The following is a 20,884-nucleotide window of genomic DNA, read 5'->3' on the forward strand; positions in this document are numbered from 1 at the left end:
CCCAGGCTACACACACCCCCCCCACACACACAAACACTCCCCCTGATCCCGCACCGGTTCCCTATCCCGTCCCGGGGGCGGGGCGGTGCTGACGTAGCTCCTGAGAAGCCGCCCGGCCCTTCCGCAGCGGCAGCCAATCTCCGCGCCGTGCGGGCTTTCCGAAGCCGCCAGCGCGCAGCTCTGCTCTCCCCGGCTCAGCGGAAAGAAGCTTTGAAAGCTGCCCTGAGGTTCGCTGCTCGCTCTGCTTGTCCCTGAGGCGCCTTCACCAGCGCACTACCATTCCCCACACACCCCCTAACCGCGTGGTAAGTACAGCGTTTCAGCCCTTTTTGAGAAAATTTGGGTGGCTCTTAAAAGAGCCGTTGGGTTTAAATGCGGAGCAAGAGGTTTCTTCCACAGGGGCTTACTTCTTCTTGGGCGCCGCCTTCTTCGCCTTGGCCGCTTTGGGTTTGGCCGCCTTCGGCTTCGCCGCTTTCGGCTTCACCGTCTTCGCCTTGGCCGGGCTCTTCGCCGCTGCCGCCGCTTTTTTGGGCTTGGCAGCCTTGGTCGCCTTCTTGGGGCTCTTGGCCGCTTTCTTGGCCGCGGCGGCCGCCGGCTTCTTCGCTTTCTTGGGGCTCTTTTTCGCTGTCACTGCCTTCTTGGGCTTCTTGGCGGTGCCGGCGGGCTTCTTGGCCGCTGGCTTCTTCGGCTTGGCAGCGGCCGCCCGCTTCTTCGGAGCTTTTTCCTTCACCTCGCCAGGTTTTTTACTAAGACGAAAAGATCCCGACGCACCAATACCCTTGGTCTGCACCAGCGTGCCCTTGCTGACCAGGCTCTTGAGCCCCAGCTTGATGCGGCTGTTGTTCTTCTCCACGTCGTAGCCGCCGGCGGCCAGCGCCTTCTTGAGCGCGGCGAGCGAGAGCCCCTTGCGCTCCTTGGAGGCGGACACGGCCTTGGTGATCAGCTCGGTGACGCTGGGGCCCGCCGGCTTGCGGGCTTTGGAGCCTCCCGCCGCCTTCTTGGGCTTCTTGGCGGCGGGGGCCGGGGCGGCGGCGGCGGGCGCGGCGGCGGGCGCGGTCTCGGCCATGACAGCGGCGCGGGCAGCACTGGGCGGTGGCGGCGGCGGCGCCGCCTTTTATAGGAGCGCGGCGGGCGCTGATTGGTGCCGCCCGCCCCGCCCCGCCCCGCCGCCGCCCGGCGCCCCGCGCTCCGGCTTGTGTTTCTTCGGGGGTAATAAACGGGTTTTTTTCTATTTTATCTGTCACCAAATGGCCCCTTTCCTACATGTGGGAGGCCGTGGAAGTGCCTATTTTCGCCCGTCGGTGTCCTGTCGCGAAAAGAGTGGGGTTTGGGTAGGGAGGGGACCAGAAATCCCGAGTCCTGGAACCGAACGGAGCTTGAGAGCGCGAAAGTTTTGTTTTTCTTTGTAAATTATAAATTCTCCTTCAAAGTTAACGAGAGACAGGAAAGTCAGTGTTAATCTTCAGAAGGTCTCTGTCACATTAGCGAATAAAGTGAGCAGTTAGAGTGGCAGTCTTTAAAATGAAATGGTTTCAAAGAGAGTGAGGTAGCACAAACTCCCGCGAGCCGTGCCTCCGCTTCTCCTGCCGAGGCTTTTACCTCTGGCTACAGCGGAACCCTCAGCGAGGGATTTTTTTTGACCCGTGCTTCCAAAGCTAAAGTTTCCAGAGGCTGTGCGTGAAATAATAGACAGCGTATACTTTATTTACGTGAGAATGGGCTACTTTCTCTGCAACTCTTTGCTGCTGTTACCGTAGCAAAAGGCTCTCTAATGTTAATGCAATAAATTGGGACACGAAGACCAAAGATGAAGAGGTCTGCGTCAAATCACTGAGCTTCATGTAAGTCTCTGGCATACAGAAACAGACCACACTCTAAATAAAGCACACAGTGTTGTTTCTGTAAAATCTGTTGGTATGATTCAGTTACACGGGGAAAAAAAAAATGGCAGAGATTGAGTCTGCAAGAGATGTGAAAGCACCACTTTATTCATATTTTGCTGCCAAGCTAGGAAGAAAAATTCCAGGTTTTGCTCACTGCTCTTTTTCCAGGTTACAGACCAAGTCACAGCAGCTTCTGTACATAAAACCTTCAGCTGCAGCACAAAGTGATTTTTCTATTACATAATATGCTATTATTATTAAATAGCACAAAGCTATTTATCTACAACATGGTGACTACTCTATTAGTATGCACACCTCCTTATCAGCTAAAATGTTGTATATATTTTCGTGTCTCTGGCAGGAGCTCCTAATTCATTTACCTTGAAGTTTAATGGCCATCAGCCAGTTTAGCACCATCATATTGCTGCATTTGTACCTCATGTATACAAACTGCGCTTGCACGGTTTACGTATGACGCTGACCAGATGATCAACTTCACTATTTCAACGAAACACAAGATCTGTGAGTGGAAAAATATCACTTCACTCCTCTTTCTGATTCCACTACAGGGAAGGCAAATGAACTTCTTGAAGATTTTGGGTGACCCTTAATCTTCAATTAATTCACAAAGTCCCATTCTTTAAAACTTCATATAGGCAGTTTGACCTTTTCTCGTATAATTATGGTTAAAAGGACTTTAGGAAAATAAACATATTTTTCTCTCCCACTTATGTTTCCTTTCTAACTCTTCCTCATCACTGAGGTCTCCTAGCTGAGGAGTTATCCCTGAGACAGGGAAGGTGAATAAGATGGCAAATTCAGCAAATCTGGATCTGGGCTTTCAAAGTTGTGTTGGAAGTGGGCTCGTTTATAGAGCAATGTTCACTGGGAATTCTACAAAGGCAAGAGAGCTTGACCGTAACACATTTACTTCATATAGTAATAGGGGGCATAAAGAATTGAATAGTGAAATTATTAATGTCTCCTAATGTTTCGTGAAATCAGGTGGATGACTGTATGTCTGCTCCGTCCCACCTAGGCCTGGTAAAAGCCCTGATGTCCTTTAAAAACTAAACTTGTTACAGTGTCTGTAAGCTGAATCTTTTTATACTCACCAATCCTTTTCACATTACCAATGCCAAAACTGGGGCAATGCCGATACTGGGGTTGGGACAGAAGCCTTTCTACCTCATAATAAAACAATTTCCCCCATTTTCTGCAACTCTTATTTTGCAAGAGTAATAATGCAGCACAATAGCACATTTTCCTCTAGTCTGTAATTTGATATTTTCAAGACTGTTTCCTTACACACACACAGTCGGATGGAATACAGCTGTATGTCTAAATCTTGCATAGCAGTGATAACTACAACACCAACTGTCTCCTCAGGAAAAGCCTCTCAACATGTGCCAGAGCAACACTGTAGTGCATTGTTGTAGTCCTTATCTTACTCTTCTTTTGAGGCTATCGATCTCCATCAAATGTTAAATGGCCTTGAAGCTATTTTTTGTAATTATTTTAAGTGTTTCTTCTTATTTGATTTCCCACGTATGTGTTTACTCCATTATTACCTTCCCTTATTGTTAAGAAGACAATATAGTCTCATGACCATGTCACAAGCAGTCAAGCCATGTGTATTAGGGGGAGGATGCAGAAGTACCAGCGAAAAAATCAAGGCCTAGGAGGAGAGCTGAAGAGTGTCACCTCATTCAGTAGTGAATACACAAGGACAATTTGCCCTCCTCCCCCAAATACTACTTTTCCTTGTGTGATTAGCAGCACGAAAAGCCTGAAGTTATGCCCCAGCAGTCGTTACTCTAGTCATGATCAGGCTCAATTAGGATACATAGAAGTAGTACACATTTCCCTGCAATGCAGACACAGAAAGGGAGCAGACAGGGAGGACACTTGCTGGGAGAGATTCTCCCTCCCTCTTATGCATTTGCCATCACAATTACAGCAAGTTTTGCTGCCTCACCTTAGACGAGGAGATCCGCAAGAACAACAGGACCTCAGTGGTATTCCACGTTGCCCATCTCTACATGATCTGTCAGAATGAACAGAGATATCTGGTGGAGTAACAAAGATTTGCCAGCAAATCCTACAGAACATTTTTTACTGGTGCTACCAATGTGAGCCAGCTCAGACTGCAGGGCTAGATCTGAAAGCCTCTATAGAGCACTTCGCAGCCAGCATGAAAAGTATAGATTATTATAACCAGTAACATATGCCTACTAACTTGAAAAAATACATAGTAAGCCAAACTAAACTTAATGCCTGCAAGACAACAAGCAATTTTTTGCAAGATTAAGGTAATTCTCCATTTATTGCATGTCCCTTTTGCGATACTTAACCTGTCAGTAGGTGACAAAGCATAGTGGCCACCATAGATGGCATTATGAGTCCTAGGAAAAGCACCTTACAGAGATTCAGTGTTCAGCTGTTTGTACACATACTGAGGATAATTCTTCCTGAACTGTTTGCTCCTTTTCCTCCCCTTCCTTCTGACTTTTCCACATGAGTATCTAACTGCCCCGCATTTATTCATTTCACATTGCCACACCTTTCCCAAACGCGTAAAGCCCATCCCCATTTTGGAGGTGGAAGAACTGAGAGTCACTTCTCCACATTTCTTAAAAATGCAGTTACTTGGATCCCCCAATTTTTGTCTGGTTCATGGTTTCCACCCTCCTCCTGCTGAGGCCCAGCTATATATGTTAATTCTCACCATTTCCTGTCAGCAGAAAAATGGTTCAGAGATGATTCATCTGATTCTGCAGGGGAAGAAACAGAACCTGTTCAAAGCGCAATGAGTTTGTCTGCTCGTTTTGACTTTTAATTTGTCACGAACCCCGTCTCTCTCCCGCACACACACCGGCCAGGCCAGGACGCCGGTCCGCAGGCGGGGTCAGGATCAGGCCCGGGGAGAGGCTCCGGGGTCAGACACGGCCCCAGTCCCAGCCCCGGGCACTGGGCACCTCCCCGGCGCAGTGGGGCCGCGGCCGGGCAGGGCTGAGCGGAGCTGGAGACTGGCGCTGCTGCGGCGCGGCGGCTCCGAGGGGCTGAAGGAAGGGGTGCTGGGACCCGGGCAGGGTGCGGGGAGCCCCAGGAGGTGCTGGGCAGGGACAGGCAGGGCTGGTGGTGCCCTGGTAGGAGCCCTTCTTGGTGGAGCAGGGGCTAGAAGAGGCTCTCAAAGCTGCTGCTTCAGCACCCGCTGGATCCGGACAATAAAGAGCAATTTCGGCCAAGTCGCATGCAAATGTTTGAGCACGGTCCCAGTAGACAGGCAAGGAGATTTCCGTTAAAACAAAACTCTGCTGCCGCTTGCGCTTACCGTGGACATCGGAGGTAGTCACCGGCTCGGGGTTCAAGACAGCCGAGAACAACAGTTCCTGCACCTCAGTTTAGCGATCCCCAACTCTTCTGTCATCAAACACACCAAAATGTGGGAATGGTTGGCTGACCTTGTATAGGGCCCACAGTGACCAGTCAGCTGGATCCGAACCACCCTTCCACCTTCATTTCATCGACTCTCACAGCGAAACATCTCGAGACATTTTGGACTAGCAGTAGCCAGCTTCAGTTGCCAGATAACAGCATTTCCATCCCCTCCAGCTCTGTCACAAAACCCGAAAGGGGCCAGCAGAAAAAGCTGTTTGTTCCACCTTGTAGCTGCTATCTGGAGAAAACGCTGACCCACAGTTTTGGTCTGGATGACAAGGTACACGTCTCCCTGCTAACCGTCGGTGGGAACTCCCATCCTTGCCCGTGCCACTCTGAACCATGACGCTCACGTCGCAGGGGTGCCTCGGCCAGTTTTGTTTCGTCTAAGGCAGCTGGTCTCAAACTTTTGGCTGGCGTGCAGCCCTTGGGGCTCACTTGGTCCCCGTTGGTGCCCACCCTGGGCAAGGAAAGGACGACTGCCTTTACCTACTATCAGCAGCTAAGTATATTAGCTGTTCTGTGATTAATCTAGACGCTTAAGAGCTGCCTTTTGGACCTGTTTCACTTCTTGAGTGCTGTGGCCCACGGTTTGGGAAAAGACCTGCTTGCAGAAGAGCACTCACTGCATTTCGGGTGGAAGGATCCTGCATTAATAGCTTTGTTCCTCCTTTCCTAACGGAGAGCTTTAACTCTTCTCACTTCCCTCCTTCCACCACCAGGACCCACAGTGCCCAAATACCACCTGCAGCCCCCTCACCTTCTGCAGAGAAGCCAGGGAGATGAGCTGCCCCCTCACGAAAACAAGCCCACAGTGGCTCAGCGCAGGTGGGCGACCGTCCTGGGGGGAGAAGATTGGCCCCTCTGCCCGTGTTGCGGGAGGCCAGGGACTGCAGGCGACGTTCCCTGCACTTTTCCTGGAGGACGCTGGGTTGCAGAGTCTGCAAAGGAAAGGAGCGGTTTGGCACAGATGTCCAGCAGCTGAAGCGCTGCCCTGAGCTAAGCGCAAAAATAGCTGCTGGCATTACTGCACCTGCGAAAACAGGGAAGCTACGTGGAGCTGGGCAAGCAGGCATCTTCAGAGAAGAGCTGGAGGAGGAGGAATACTTCTGGTGGGCTGTTTTGCCACCTTCTTTCTGAGCATATGTAAGGTGTGTTATGTAAAGTGCTTAGTTTTGGGACCGTGAATACACCCATGTCTCTTGTTCCTTTTCCACTAGACTCCTCTGGTAGTTTTGAACTGATGAACAGCTTCTAAGGGGTTTTTAAAAATTACCTGCATGGAGCAATGTTCTTTCCTTATTGCTGGCATGTATTCAAATGAGAATTCCTATGACAGCTGTCCCATCACTTCCATATTCAGGAAAAAAAAATGAAATTCTGTCCCAGGGGCCTTACACGGGAAAGATTCCTGTTGGCCTACTGATGTCTTGTCTTTTCCAAGAAATATAAAGAAAAGAATGCTGTGGCCTTGAAGGCTAAATTAGTATTCCTCACATCAAGCTGTCTAGAATCAGAAGTATGATATACACTTAAAATGGGGAAAGTCTCACCCTCCAGTCTTGAAGAGGCCCAGAACAGGGGAATTTAAATTCATGGCCTGATCGGTATTACAAAAGCTGTGCTAGGTCCCTGGGTAGCCTCAGGGAGCAAACGCTCATCTGAAACTGAGACCACCTACACTCGCCATTTGGTTCTGCCCGCGAGGCAATGAGCAAACCACCAGCTTCCTCCCTACCTCTGGTTCCCTGCTCATCAGGTGATAACAGACACCTCCCAAGTTTGTTGAAATTGTTGCAGAAGAGCAAGAAAGTGTGAGTTGTCTGTAGCTTCATGCTGGTAATCAGAGGTCCTGGATCCAAACTGATGTGATTTTTGAGTATACTTCAGGAAATTCGGCAGCTACTGTGTGCTTCCTGAAACATAAGAGGTGGTGAGAAGTAGGCGGCCCAATTACCAATGCCTACTTACAGTCTACTGTGCTAAGGAGGAAAAGACTCCTACTGAGGAAGAGATTTTTAGGGAAAGAGACTGCTTTTTGCTATATTCCTTCATAACCACCCACCGTGGGAAAACCTGCCTATAGAACGGTGAAAGAGGAAAATGAGTTTCATGTGCAATGCTTGGTCTGTACTAAAGCTGAAAAAAGGATGCTCATCTTCAGACACCTGTCTAAAGAGGCACAAAATAGAATAACATATTTACTTTCTGAGCCCTGATCCAGCTCCCTGACTGCACGGTGTTCAAGCAAGGGCTGACAAGGAGAGGCCGTATCCACCCCCTCTGCCCAGTTCCAGTTCTCCAAGCCTGCAGAGCTGCTTCAAGTGTGAAAACGTTTTTCTAGAGCTATACCAGTTCAGTACAAAATGTTGTCATCTGATCTGTACGGTCACTCAATCTCTGATGTGCTGCAAATATAAAATAATTCCCAGCCTAGAGGGGAGGCCTAGGATACTCCAAGAGATGTTAGTCTCGTGGATTTGGATTAAAATCTGATCTAGGTATCAAGAATGCAATTTGCCCTTAAAGGCAGAGTTCACAACCAGTTCTCCAGAGCAGGTTTGTCAAATTCAGAGTCTTGATTCAAGATGGACATAAAGGCCGTCCCAAACACCTCCTGCCAAATACTGAGTTCAGTACGGATGCGAGCAGTGGTACCTGTATGAGCAACATTTGGGAAGTATAGAAGGAAACTGCCCTCACAGTGCACAGGACCAGTCCAGGGAGGTTTGGGGTGGCTGGAGGTGGGGATGCTCCAGGCAAAAGCGTCTTTGCTTTCAGCAGCAGCAAATGGCAGACCAGTGACTGTCCTCCACACACAGCTCTGCTGCCTCTCATGTTAACCTATTGCAAAGCTTCTCAGCTTGAATGATGCCTAGGACCACTAATAACAATTAAATGGCTGCAGTTTGAGTTATGGGATTTATGGGTCAAGGTTGCAAATTATCTTTTTTAATTATCCACTCCCTCAAGCTGCAAGAGCAAACATGGATTAAGATGATACTTAGTGGACATCAACATTACATTTATGTTGATATTTACTGAAACAAACAACTGCACCAGTGCTTTGGCCAGTCATATTGTCAGCAAACCACATCATCTCACTGTTCACCCCTTCTCCTACATCATTTGGGAACTTGTTAAAGAGCAGAGACACTAGTGCAGAACCCTGCAGAACTCCCTGCTGACCTTCCTTCAGAAGCCCTATGATTTTTTCAACCTTCTGTCAGCTATCCATGCTAGATTTTCCCTTTTATCCTGCTGCTGATGACTTTTCTTTAAGGTCTTTTCAGAGAAGTTTTGCCAAAAGCCTTTGGTAATCCAGGCAGATCACATCAACCAGATCACTCTTCCCTACATACTAGTTGACCTCATCAAAAAAACCTCCAAGATGTTTGTAAGGCCGGACCTCCCTTTGCATGCTGAAACTATGCTGGCATTATTGAAAAGGCTGTATTTATCCAGGAGGCTGTTCTGACCCTCATTATAGCTCCACCAGCATTTGCCATGGCCAGTAGGTTTATAGACTAAGAGTCCTATGGGCTGACAGGCTCTCAGGCAGGATTTTTGCCGCTGCTGTGACAGATGGAGGATTTTGTACTAGTTTTGAATTTTTAACTAGCTGATCTTCTAATCCCTTTTTGGACAGCTCAGTTATATTTTTATGCTTAATCTGCTACAGTTCATGTTCTTTTCTGTGCTCTTTACTCAGATATACCTGCAGCTTTTTGAATGATGCTTTCTCACTCTCAACCCTCCCTCCTGTTATCAGCGCCAGCATCTTTCCCTTTTTCAGGCCTTTCAGGGTGGGTGGTAGCCCCACCGCTGTGTCCCCAGCATGGTCACCTCAGCCATCTCCATCAACCTGTGAGGATTTAATGCTCCCAGCTGTTCCTTTGAGCTTCATTTTAACAAGCTCAAGGTTTCCAAAGTGCCTACCATATCAGCAAAATGGGCCAGTACTCCTGTCTTTTTTCCCCAGGCTTCAAGCCCTGATGTTGAGACAATGACAGCACTGATTTTGTTCCCTGGCCTTTTCTTTGAATGCTAACCCTCTTGTTTTATGCTAACCCGTGATGGATCCTTCCCTAGAGGGTACAGAATTTACTATGTCTTATCCTTGGGAACACCATCCTGAAAAATGTCACCACTGGTTGGCTTTCCCCCACTCCTCAGTTAAAAAGTTCACTGACAACCTCCTGAATACTCATAGCCAGAAGCCCATTTTCTCTTTTGATCCAGATGAGATCCATCCCTCCTGTGCAAGTGCTCTGTAGTACAGAAGTGTTCCCAGCCCCTGCTGAAGCCTTATTCTCAGCCAGGTTGTGAAGCCGCCATCCACGTCCCTCCCCGGTCCCAAGCAGCGTACTGGGAGTTTTTCAGCACCAGGCAAGCACAGACATTCTGGTTTTCATCTTCTTCCCCAGGAGCTTACACACTGCATCCAGAGCTTTTCTCCTTCCTTTCACTATGACACAGGTACTGAAGGAGACCGTGACAATGAATGCCTCTCTGGCTTATCCTAGGGGCTACCCATGTACCCTGTGAAGTTTGTCATCTTCACGTCCTTCCCCAGAGTAGTGGAAAACTCCTCTAGCCCTCCAGCCCCAGTTCTTCCCCACCTGGGCCTCAAAACGAGGAGTTAGGCTGGAAAGCTGGATGCTGGACCCCCCGTGTGTGCACAAAGCGGGGGAGGGATGAGTGCTGAAAGGGACCTGTTAGGGATACTGCAAGGAACATGCATTGTAGAAGAGGGGTTGTATATATGGCGTGGAGCAAGCATGAGCCACAAGACCCTGTATGTACATGGGAATGGCATACTTCAGTCTGGCAGCTTACTCCAGGGGTGTCCTCTGGAGCAGTCCTCCCAAGGCACGTGGATGTCTCCTCTAATCAGGAATGGGATAGGGAGAGTGAAAGGGAGAGCTCATATAGTGAGGAGACAGGCTACAAAATAAACTGGGAAAAGCTATCGTAACAACTAAATTAAACATGTAGCCACGCGTAGCCTGTGAGGAAATAAAGAGGAGATTGCATTCCACACAGGCATCTCTTCTGCATAATACTTGTATGGACCAGGATCCTGATGTAAGCATGAGTCAAAAGAGTGGTCCTCGGTAATCTAATTCTTCCCTGGGGTACCTTAGGGTTTCCCTTTCCCCAGAGCTCCAAATGTCACAGAACTCAAAGGAAATGCTGTTGTTAAAAGGTTTTTTTTACAGAATTTTACTTGAAAATACTTTTTGGGGTGTTTCAGAGGAGAATCTCCTCATCTCACCCCAGGAATTTCCAGCTGCCAGCAGAGCATCTTCTGGCAGTGAGAAGTAATGTGTAAGGCAGAACCTGTTCTGGGTTGCCCTCAGTGACAACAGGGTTTGTCTTGGCTCCATCCAACCTGGGGAGATACAAACAGCTTTACTGTCCTCTGTGTCTAGTCCCAGGCCCAGCTCAGCTAGGCGCAAAAGCCAGGTCTCTCTTTGCTGCTTGTGTCTGGAGTGGGTTAGAAAAAAACAAAGAATAGCTGAGGAAATATCTTTTTTTCATTTTTGCTTGTTTGCTTGGTTTGTTTGATTTTAGGGTGGGCTGGGGTTTCTTATATTACTGGACTGGTAAAAAAGAGGCACTACCTGATCTTTTCAAGGGCTGCATTTGATCAGACACTACTGGAGAGGTTTTCTACCCCTCCAAGCCTTTGTACCTCCCAGAATGATGCCATTTTTAGAAAGTATTTTTTAAAACTGCATGTATTTGCAAACCACAGGGTCACTCAGCCATGCCCTGCCCTTACGGCTTCTGCTAACCGTGCAGGGCGTATCTGCAGATGCAGGGAAGCGCATTCTCTCCCAGGTTTCCTTTCCTCCCTCCCATGTCCTGATCATTTGTTCAGGAGGGTGCAGGGAGCAGGCTGAATCCATCCTGGCCAAAAGCATCTGCTGACCATCCCTGTAGGCTCGTGAAATTGCTTCAGGGACACCGGGCAGCAGAGTGCTCGGCACAGCACACAGCTGAACTAGGAGCCTGGGAGAAACCCAAGCTCCCATCCCCATCACGTCCTGGCTCTGCAGACAGCCAGCTTCCCCTCTTCTGGAATCTAAGGCTCCCAGGGCTCACAGGAGTGGTGATTTGCTCTTGCCAGATCTCCCATTAACAGAGTTGGTACTGGGCTTGAAAGATGTCCTCAGCTCCTTCATGAGACTACCACCCGCTCTTCATGAATTTCCCTTCAAACGGGTTTATACTACTGACAGCTATTCTTTCTGATCAGGTCTGGGAAGTGTGTAATAAGCAACTTCTGAGGCCCTCGCACCAGGTTATCTCTTAATGTCAATGCGAACAAAGGTACAAAAAGATCTGTCTGGCCTTTAGTGAGGAAACATTTCCCTTTCTCCCTCCCTCAAAGCACACTGGCAATAGGACAAAATGTTTCTGATTACTTTCCCAGCCCTGGGAATCACCTTGCAGCTATCATATTTTGAGAATGGAAGACCTGACCTGAAAATAAAAGTCCTGGCTTGATAAAAATAATAATGATTTGAAAGAAATGAGGGTCACAGAATGGGGCTATTGGCAGTTTTGTCAACCAGCAGCTTTTTTGCTTCCTGGGCAATCTCAGCCAGAATTTGACAAAGCAGTCAAGGTTTTAAAGACACAAACTTCTTGCAAGTTTCATGCAACTAAGTAATTTTGTAGGTGAGAAGAATCCAGACTCTTGTTTCCTTCAAGAAAAATGTTGCAAGGTGAGCTCAGCCATCAAGAAGTCCACAGGAAAAGTGCTACAAGAAACCAGGCTACCTAATTTCTACTTTTCACCAAGCTATTAGGTTTCTCTGCAGTTCTGGAAATGCGGTAACGATTCCCTGTTGTCTACAGTGCTTGAGGGTACAGGTAGCCAGACGTGCTCATTGTGGTGCTGCTGCTGCTACTGCTGAGACACTGAACAGAGAAAAGTCCTCCAGCAGCACGGGTCTGCGCAGAACCTGCACACGGCCGCACTCAGTCACGTCAGCCGTGCCACAGGCAAGGCTGGAGGCGTATGGGCTAAGTGGGGAGCTGTTTTTTCGTGCGTCAGCGAGAGCGTCTTATGCCATACAGCCTGCACGGAAACATATAATTAAAGGTGGCAAATGGCAGTATAAGCTGGTCTGTTTAAGTCCATTGCAGAAATTCGCTCTCCATCTCCAAATAAATATTTGATCTCTGCAAACACTGCTGGCAGTGTTTTGACAAGGCAATTTAGGATGGTATTTTTGTTACATGAATGCTTGCTCACAAAGCAGGAACAGGCACAGTCAATGCACTTGGCTACTATCCTACTTAACTGGAACTAACAAGAGGTGTTTCCATCCCACAGGCTGTCCTGTTCCCCCGACCCTGCCCTGCCCTTTGTAGCTGCCTCCAAACTCAGCAAGTCCCGCAAACACCAGAGACCAGAGCAGCCTGTCTTATTCTGGAATGCTTTCCAAAAATTAATTTGGACGTACCGGTAAGGTTAGTAAAAGCCAATGAAGACCTTTCTGATCTAATTTGCTTTATTTGTTTTAGTTTTGGCCTATTCAAGTTCCCACTGAACTTGAATGAATGTCTTGCTGTGAAGAGTTAAAATTTGTCATCGATTCAGCTGGCCACAATAAAAAGAAAAGGGAAAAAAAAAGACAACTTTTAGCCCCAGGATCCAGCAGTTAAGGTTGAAAGTACCAAGCCTGACAGAAATCCCCTATTAAAAAGATGATATTTGAATGTAAATTTACTCAATTTTACTCAATTATTTGAGCAAAACACTGTTAATAAAGGAAGTGTATCACTGAAACTCCAGCTTCAAATGTTACACATTTACATTCAAATTGCAGTCACTCTGAACAGCTTCAGAATAAACACTTCTGCTATATAACCCTTCTGCTGGAGAGAACAAGAGCAGAAAGACTAGTCCTTTCTGCCAAAATCCACTGGAAGGAAGAGAGCTGAGGCAATAAAACATCCTTCCTTCCCCTTCCTGGTCATCTGCTCCCACAAAGTGCCTTCAGGGCAGATTCTGCATGGGTCCGGCTTCTGCCCAGTTCAAGAGGATGTGGCTGGATGGGAAAAGGTGGAGCAGAGGGACCATTTTTGGCCAGGCTAGTTGTGAAACACCTGCTGTGCCCCTTCCACCCTCAAGCCCAAGTGCTTCACAGGCCAAGAATAAAAAGACTGCAGCAGCAGAGGGGTTGGGTGAAAACGTACACCAGTCAGGATGGAGAGGCCTCCGCTGGCTTGCAGGACTGCCCGGTGAAGGTCAGACCTACCCCACAAGTCCTGAGATCTCTGGGAGGTGAGATTCACTCCAGGCAGGCCCCTGGGACCTACTCGGTGACTCAGCAGATGTGCTCACATCTGGGCAGGTGCGCTAATGGCACTGAAAGCCTTTCAGTCCCTGGGATGTGCTCAGAGAAGATGCTCCTCTCCCATCCTGCTCCCATTCCCACCTGCTCGCCTTGGCCAGAGGGGTCTCTGTAGTTATTGGTGGGAGCAAAGACCAGCACTCTCACTGAAGGGATGCTCGTGAGAGTGTCAGCAGGGACAAAAACAGATCACAGCACACTGCTGTAGGGCAACTCCCTGGGAAATAATGTTTCTTATTCCAGTACACATTTCTTTTTTAAAATCAAGATGACATCTGCAGCTCCTCATGGGAAGTCCTTACTCTTTGGGTATGCACCTCATTATTGGGGTGGATTATGGGGAAACATGTTCTTTAGATAGTGAAAGAGCCCAGGGATGACCCCTGTGAGAAACCATTCTAGGCTGAGACCAACATCTCATCTTATGTGAAGTGCAGGTCTTTCAGTGTACAGGAAACTCTGAGGGAATACTATAAAAAAAGTGAATTATCTCTTCTGCACTTTAAGCATGTCCTCAGCAATGCACTGAGCATCGCAGGGGTTTCTGACAATGTTTTGCAGCTGAGTATATTGAAAGAAGACCACCGGGAAAGGTAGAAGAGCAACCAAAACTATTTTATCTTCTCAGGCTCATTCTAGACCTTTTTTTTTTTTTTTTCTTCCTCATTATTTCATTTTTACCAAAACTCACTGTCCTAACAAGGACACCTCTGCTGGCACAAGTCCTAATGCAGATGCAGTTACATAAAAAAAAGCCTATTCTATTTGGGAATGTGCGAAAGAACTCTTGTGTCTCTCAACTGCAAACCTTCGCCAAGGCAGATGGGCGCCAATTCAAGCATATGTTTGCTAAAACAAAGGGAAGGGCTAAAGCACAGTTTCCTTCAGTGTCAAAACTCACCTTCCTGTTAACGTGCAATATGTACAAAGTGTAACAGACCAAGATTGCTTATTTAAGCATCTTCAGAACAATGTTTTCTCTTTTCAGGTCTGTGACAGGTTGAAGTAGCTCTTCAATGCTCTTTATTTATCCGTTCATGTCCCATCTCATGCAGGCCCACCCCTGACAAAACACTTGACATACTGTTTCACAGTCATTTAAAGATAATCTAAAACCAAGCTGCCATTGAAATGAGTAATCCCAGCCTTCTCCTCTCCCTGCCTGCTGCCTCTCAGTCCTTGTCCCTTCCTAAGGTCAGCTCCAGCAACCGCGCAGCTACACATCTCACACATTCAACAGTAAAGCCTCACCACTCAGTGACAGCTAGGTAGCTTTCAGATTAGCCAGGCCAGGGGGACACTAGGACACAAGCAGAAGTTCCCTGTCAACAAACAGCCCTGAAGAGCAAGAATCCACCAAGCAAGAAAAGTAGATGCCCCAGCTTCAAGCACAACTGCTCAAAACAGATGTCCCTGGCACCGCAGGCCCTGTGTCGATAAGGACACATGTCACTTTGGTCTAAGGTGGGCTGCACCACTGAGTGCCACCAAAAAATCCTTTTTTCCTGACCCTATCCAAAGAATCTGTCTTTGATTAAAGCCGGCCCTGGCTCAGTGTGAAAGGCAGCACCAGGAGTGTCACTTAGGCTGTTCCTCCCCAACACCTTCATCAGTTCCTCCCTCTGGCCACGTCTGTTTGTGGGCACAACAGCAGATGGCAAAAGAGGGGATCCCAGTGACCCTTTCTTTCTGATCATCGATGGCTGGGCAGCCCCCTTAGGAAAACAACATGGTTGTTTCTCAACCACCATGGTGCCCATGGTTAAGACACAGAGCAAAACCACAGGGAGATCACTCCTTTTGCAGGATGCTGCACGGTTTTACCTGCTCAGAAGGAGAAGGGATGGGAATTCAGAGCAATCGTCTTGCTGTGGAGCTGCTTCCCTCTTATGGAGCGGAGCACCGGCTCCATCTCTCACGCAGCACTGCTGTGCTCCAGCCAGCCACACGCACAATTGTCCCAAAGAGCTGGGATTTTAAAAGTACACTGGCCTTGAATGAAGTAGCTGGCTGGCTGGTGTTCCACTGGCTCTAAACGTGTGTTGGGGGGAAACTTCAGTCATCAAGCAATTGGCGACTCCAGCACAGAGTAAAGTCAGTTGCTATTTCAGGGAAAGGCAACTGTTCCCTGAGGGGAATGACTGCACTAGCTCAGCGCCAGGAATAGGCTGAGATTTTTTTAAAAATCTTTTTCCCCCTACACTTCAGGAAAAGCGAACACACAATGTTCATTCGCAGGGATCGTTTCCTGAACATGATGTGTGCTCGCTGTCCCGCAGGTCACTTTCCAGTGTGTCACATCCTTCTGCACAAGGGAGAGCAGGAAACGGCAAACTCCCAGTATGAGGCAAAGCATTCCCATCGCAGCAATTGGTCCACAGGAGCTATAAATTGGTCTCCTCCAGAAACAGATCAAAATTTGTCTTTGGGGAGGTCGGCTGGAAACTAAAGGTAAGTTTGAACCAGTATTTTTTGGAGTCTCTCCGAGCACTGTATTAGGAAAGCATTTGCAGGTTTGGGACTAATGTATACCTTTATTGTTGGGGAGATTTTTCTCTAAGAGCAGGAGTTGGTTTTGTTTTCCTTTATGCTGGCATAAAACAGTGTATGCCAAAGACATGCACCACTGTACGGCTTATGCTATATATTGAATGACTGTTCTACTAACTGCAGTGAGATGGCCACTGTTACTACTTGAGACTGTTCTCAGCAAGAAAATCTGCAGAACAAATTGTTAAGAGGCTACAGGAATCGATATATTTAATGATCGTCATAATAATCTGTTGTTAACTTATTGATGATATGCTCATTGTTCATTTAAGTGCCAGTATCCATTTAGCTCAGTGTCAGTCCTTGCGCTTTCAGCTTCATCTCTGGCTATAGTGTAAAAAATAAGAGGACGCTGCCTCCAGCTAAGAAAAGCACAATGTACTAAGCGGCTCAAATGGCCCGATGATACCAAGAGAGACTGGGGTCGCTGTTCTGAAGGGCGTAGGGGGAGGCCCTAAAGAATTCTGCGTAAAATGGATTAGGACAAGTAGAAGGGAAAAAAATTGCAGTGAGAATTATTTACTTACACACTTCAGGATGAAAAGGCTATGGTTTCCTCCTTCTGAAACACAGAGATTCTGCAGAATGAAAGCCCCAAGGATCCTAACTAAATAGCGTGCCATGTGAGGGACCAGGCACCTCCAGTTCACACAGTATAGAAGACTTAGAAGTGAAAAGGTGGCTGCAGCAATGAATAGTTTTTCTTAGTTGGCTCTGGGACACAATCTTTCTGCTGCAGAGACTTCTTTTGGCTCTGAGGGCATTATGGACTGCAAATAGCTTCTTAGCTCTGTGGCTAGACCTTGCTAGGTACGGACGCAGCCCAGCCTTGTGCACAGTGCAGTGTTGTGGAGCACAAAAGCTCTGCTCCCGCCAGACAGCTGGTGATGCTACATCACTCCTGTTGCCTCCCTTGCCTCAGTTGCCCTCTATGTAAGCAGAGTTAAGGGTGCTGGCTTCCTTTGTAAAGCACTTTGCAGCCCTAGAGCAACCTGAAAATGCTTATTGGAACATTTCTTTCTACCCCTGTGACAAAGAACAGAGAGAGAAAACAGAGATTGACTAGCACAGAAACCCTGAAGATTCACCCTCTAGAAATACAGGTCCCTGTATTTCCAACTGTTCCCCCATCCCCAAGGGAGCGCACACTGAAAGTGGGCTCACTTTTCTGATGTGCCCCTCATGAACCTTTTAAGCAAGGTCCATAGGCCTCCTTGCCGCTGTCACTGGTAATCCACCATCACAGGTTGGAATAAGCGCCACAGAACAATGGTTCCCATCTTTGTCCAGACCCTGACGCCAGGTCACAATAGGAAAAAAATGCTGCAGGACCTTGAGTTGCTTAGGCTTAAAGAAAGGAAGGATGTTCACAATGCCCGTCTGAGGCATCAATGAGCTTCTCACCTCCTAGATGGAAAAGCCAGACCTTGACTCCCCTCAGCAGCTTCCCTCTGTCCTCCTTTAATGGGAAAAGGCCCCTAAAGAACAACCTGAGAAGGGTGCTTTCACCTCCTCAGAGCCTGCCCTTTCTTGGGAAAGATGCCCTTGAATATTGCAGATCCTCTGAATCTCATCATGGGGACAACACATTAGTTCTGGCAGCGTTACTACTCTGGGCACTGGGTCACTTAATCTCAAGGGAATTTCTGTCCCCAGGGTTGGAAAAGACGTTTTGTGTCTTCACAGAGGTAATAACAACAGCACCTCTGACCCCAGCCCTTAAGATATTTTAGTCTACTCAGGGAACAAGAAAAACATTTAAAAGTTCCTCTGTCTGAAAGTTACAGTGGGACATGGTAATTAAATGCACATGTGTGTACGTGTACGTGTGTGTGTATACGTGAGTGTGTACGTGTGTGCAGACAGCAAACCTTTCATGTAGCCGGGTGAAGAAAAAAAAAAAACTGGCTGGATGCCATCCCTGAAATGGTGGTCCAGGCTGAGCAGGTCTCATGGATGTTTTTAACATAAATCCCAACCCAGCCTTTTCTGTTTCTGGACAGAGGCCATGGAGAGAAACGGTGCTGCCTTTCCCCAAACACCAGACCCCACGCACCACTTCCACGCAGAGCTGCTGGATCAGAGGCGGAGGCTGCGTGGCCAAATCGCTCACCTTCACAAGGCGGCTCGTAAACTCAACAAGCTCCGCAAAAGGTCCCTGATTGCCAACGTCAGCGGGAGCACCCTGACCGCCGCGGGAGCAGTCACGGCCATCGTGGGGCTGTCCCTGAGCCCGGCAACGCTGGGAGCCTCTCTGCTGGCGTCGGCTGTGGGTCTGGGCTTGGCCACCGCCGGGGGGGCCGTCAGCATCACCTCTGATCTCTCCTTAGTGCTCTGCAATTCCCGGGAGGTGAGGAAGGTGCAGGAAATCGCAACGACTTGTCGGAAACAGATGAGGGAAATCCTCGGCTGCCTGGAGTTCCTCCGCCGGGGGCAGGGGCCGGGGGACCCCACGCTGCGCCAGTCGGAGAAGAGGGCCTCCATCTCGCTGTACAACTCCGTCTGCTTCATGGTCTTCTGCGGCTCCCACAGCTTCCTCGTGCCAGAATACACAAAGGAGGTCACAAAAGTGAGCCAGGCCGTGCTGAAGGCCAAAATCCAGAAGCTGGCTGCCAACCTCGAGACCTGCACCAGGGCAATGGATGAAGTTTGTGAACTTCTTGAGTCCAGGACAGAGCTTTCCCCACGCACCAGGAGACTCAGCTTGGGTGCCAAAAACACTGCTGAGATCCTGAGAACATCCAGCTGAAAGAGTGTTTGCTCCGTAAGTAAAACCGGGCTTGGAGACGTTACATGACGAATTGTCCACCGTTAGCACTGCTACCTGTTGCTATCATAATATCGGTGGTGCTAATCCGCACAGCTGTGCACATCTCATGTGCCTCATCTATATGAACACAAACTCCTTCCCGCTAGGAAGCCAGAGCTTCCACACACACACAGCCCCCGCCGACTGACAGCAGCCACCTGATTCAGGTTGGAGGTTACGACGGACACCGGACACGTGGACTATCGTGTACACAGCAGCAGATCCCAGAGCCTGAAGGCAGGGGTGGGTGGACATTCCTCAGACCTGTCTTTCCCCAGCCATCTCCCTGGCTCTGCTTCCCCAAGGCAGCAAAAAGAAGCGGGGCAGGAGGCTGCTGAACTCCCTGCAGTCCTGGTGCTGACTGAACCTGGTTTGTAAATAACTTATGAATCTATGAGTGGTGAAAGGGCTGGGGTACCCTCAAAAAGCCAGAAGCTGCCGATTTCCAGTAGAGTACAGTCCCATTACCAAGGTACATCTGAAAGGCTGTTGAAGGAAGCAGCTCCAGCTGTAAGAGACTGTGCGGATGGCTCATCATCCCAGGGTGAAATAGCAGGGCCAAAAATTGTTATCCCTTTTGAAGAAACCTCTCCAGGCTGAGAACTGTGATGTTTGTGTTCTATTTATTTACATAGGATTATTTTAAGGTTTTGATATTGTATTTAAAGATGGTTTTGGTTTTTTTCTTTTCAAAAGGAGGCCTCTGCTCCAAGGGAAAGCAGCTGTTCTTAGAGGCAAAGCAAGTCTGTGGCATGTGAGAGCAAGTTACCTGTTCTTTGGCTGTGAGGGAGGGCAAGTCCCTGTAGGAAAAGGAAAGTGTGACCTGAATGCTGGCAGTTATCAAATAGGTGAAACACCGTCAGCCAGTGACAGATCCTAGGAACCAAAACAGGGAGAAGGACAGGTCAGTGACCCTGGGACCAGAGCCTGCCTCAGGGCACTGATGGAAGAAAGCAGTTACATCTCTTGCAACAAGGAGGGAACTGTAGGTTGGTGTTACTGGTCTGAGCTGGAGCCCAGCTGTGATGGGAGCATATCTGAGAGGTGGAAGTGCCGCTCTCCATGCAGTTGAGCAGTCTGTGAGACCCGCAGTAGTTTGTGAGGGAGGAGGCAGCACTCATGGAGAGCTACACATACTCTTAGCAATGCTTCCCGGGGAAGGCTTCATGTCAGCAAAATATATACTGGTACTAATACCCAAGAGGGGTGCAGAGGAGTAGGATGATTCAGTGGCAGAGCACTTATGAAGCAGGAGGAAGGACTGGGACCCTGTTTCAAGTGACTGTTCTGTTAACTATGTCCTTTGTGATTTTTGACCCCTCAGTGCCTCAGTTCTCTGTCTAAAATAGGGATAGTGGCATTTCCCTACCTCACAAGGACGTTTCTGGGGCAAATATTGAAAAGTTCTCAAGTACTGTGATGACAGGGATCATGTCGGTACCTGGAAGAGGTACAAAGAAGAGACCCCAGAAACTAACTTGAGACAACTAGAGGAGTGAATGCAGGGATAATTCCACCTCCACCAGTATGCCCCAATGGATAAGGGAAGCTTCCCTGCAGATGCGTGAATCAAGATGATCAGAAAAACCCACTCTGTAATTCTGTAACACTGAGCAAACTCTTAGGAAGGGCAACACTCCACCTCATGAAGCTTGAATCCCTGTCCTTTTTGTCTCTTCCTCTCATAACATGAACATTTGTTTTTACACATAAGAAGAACAAAAGCTTTGGTCCCTTACAGCATGACTCAGATGCTTGTAATGCCCATGCCTGTTTGCCAGAAATGAACAAGTACACTTCTGGTTCGATTAAATGATCATGAAACA

General features: G+C 48.3%; 2 protein-coding genes across 5 annotated transcripts; one reads left to right on the top strand and one right to left on the bottom strand.

The window, feature by feature from the left end:
- Positions 1-83: 83 nt before the first annotated feature.
- On the top strand, positions 84-20,884 carry APOLD1 (apolipoprotein L domain containing 1). 4 transcript variants are annotated; one of them, XM_049792309.1, is made up of 5 exons: positions 84-305; positions 2,245-2,405; positions 12,676-12,812; positions 15,979-16,150; positions 18,253-20,884. In XM_049792309.1, the coding sequence occupies exon 5, from the start codon at positions 18,258-18,260 to the stop codon at positions 18,996-18,998; it is 741 nt and encodes a 246-aa protein (XP_049648266.1). In that variant the 5' UTR covers positions 84-305; positions 2,245-2,405; positions 12,676-12,812; positions 15,979-16,150; positions 18,253-18,257; the 3' UTR covers positions 18,999-20,884. The 4 variants fall into 4 exon arrangements, with proteins under 4 accessions (XP_049648266.1, XP_049648267.1, XP_049648264.1 ...); XM_049792307.1 differs by lacking the exon at positions 84-305 and adding an exon at positions 1,817-1,841; XM_049792311.1 differs by lacking the exon at positions 84-305 and adding an exon at positions 1,817-1,841 and having other exon boundaries at positions 12,676-12,807.
- Positions 213-1,066, bottom strand: LOC126034516 (histone H1.10-like). Its single transcript, XM_049792314.1, has one exon. It carries the CDS (start codon positions 1,064-1,066, stop codon positions 404-406), a length of 663 nt encoding a protein of 220 aa, XP_049648271.1. The 3' UTR covers positions 213-403.

The sequence above is a fragment of the Accipiter gentilis genome, chromosome 34, assembly GCF_929443795.1.
Source record: "Accipiter gentilis chromosome 34, bAccGen1.1, whole genome shotgun sequence".
In the NCBI taxonomy this organism is placed as follows: Eukaryota; Metazoa; Chordata; class Aves; order Accipitriformes; family Accipitridae; genus Astur; species Astur gentilis.

Bases quoted from the DNA above. Each gene is read 5' to 3' on its own strand.
- LOC126034516 (XM_049792314.1), bottom strand. From the start codon at position 1,066: ATGGCCGAGACCGCGCCCGCCGCCGCGCCCGCCGCCGCCGCCCCGGCC.
- APOLD1 (XM_049792309.1), top strand. From the start codon at position 18,258: ATGGAGAGAAACGGTGCTGCCTTTCCCCAAACACCAGACCCCACGCAC.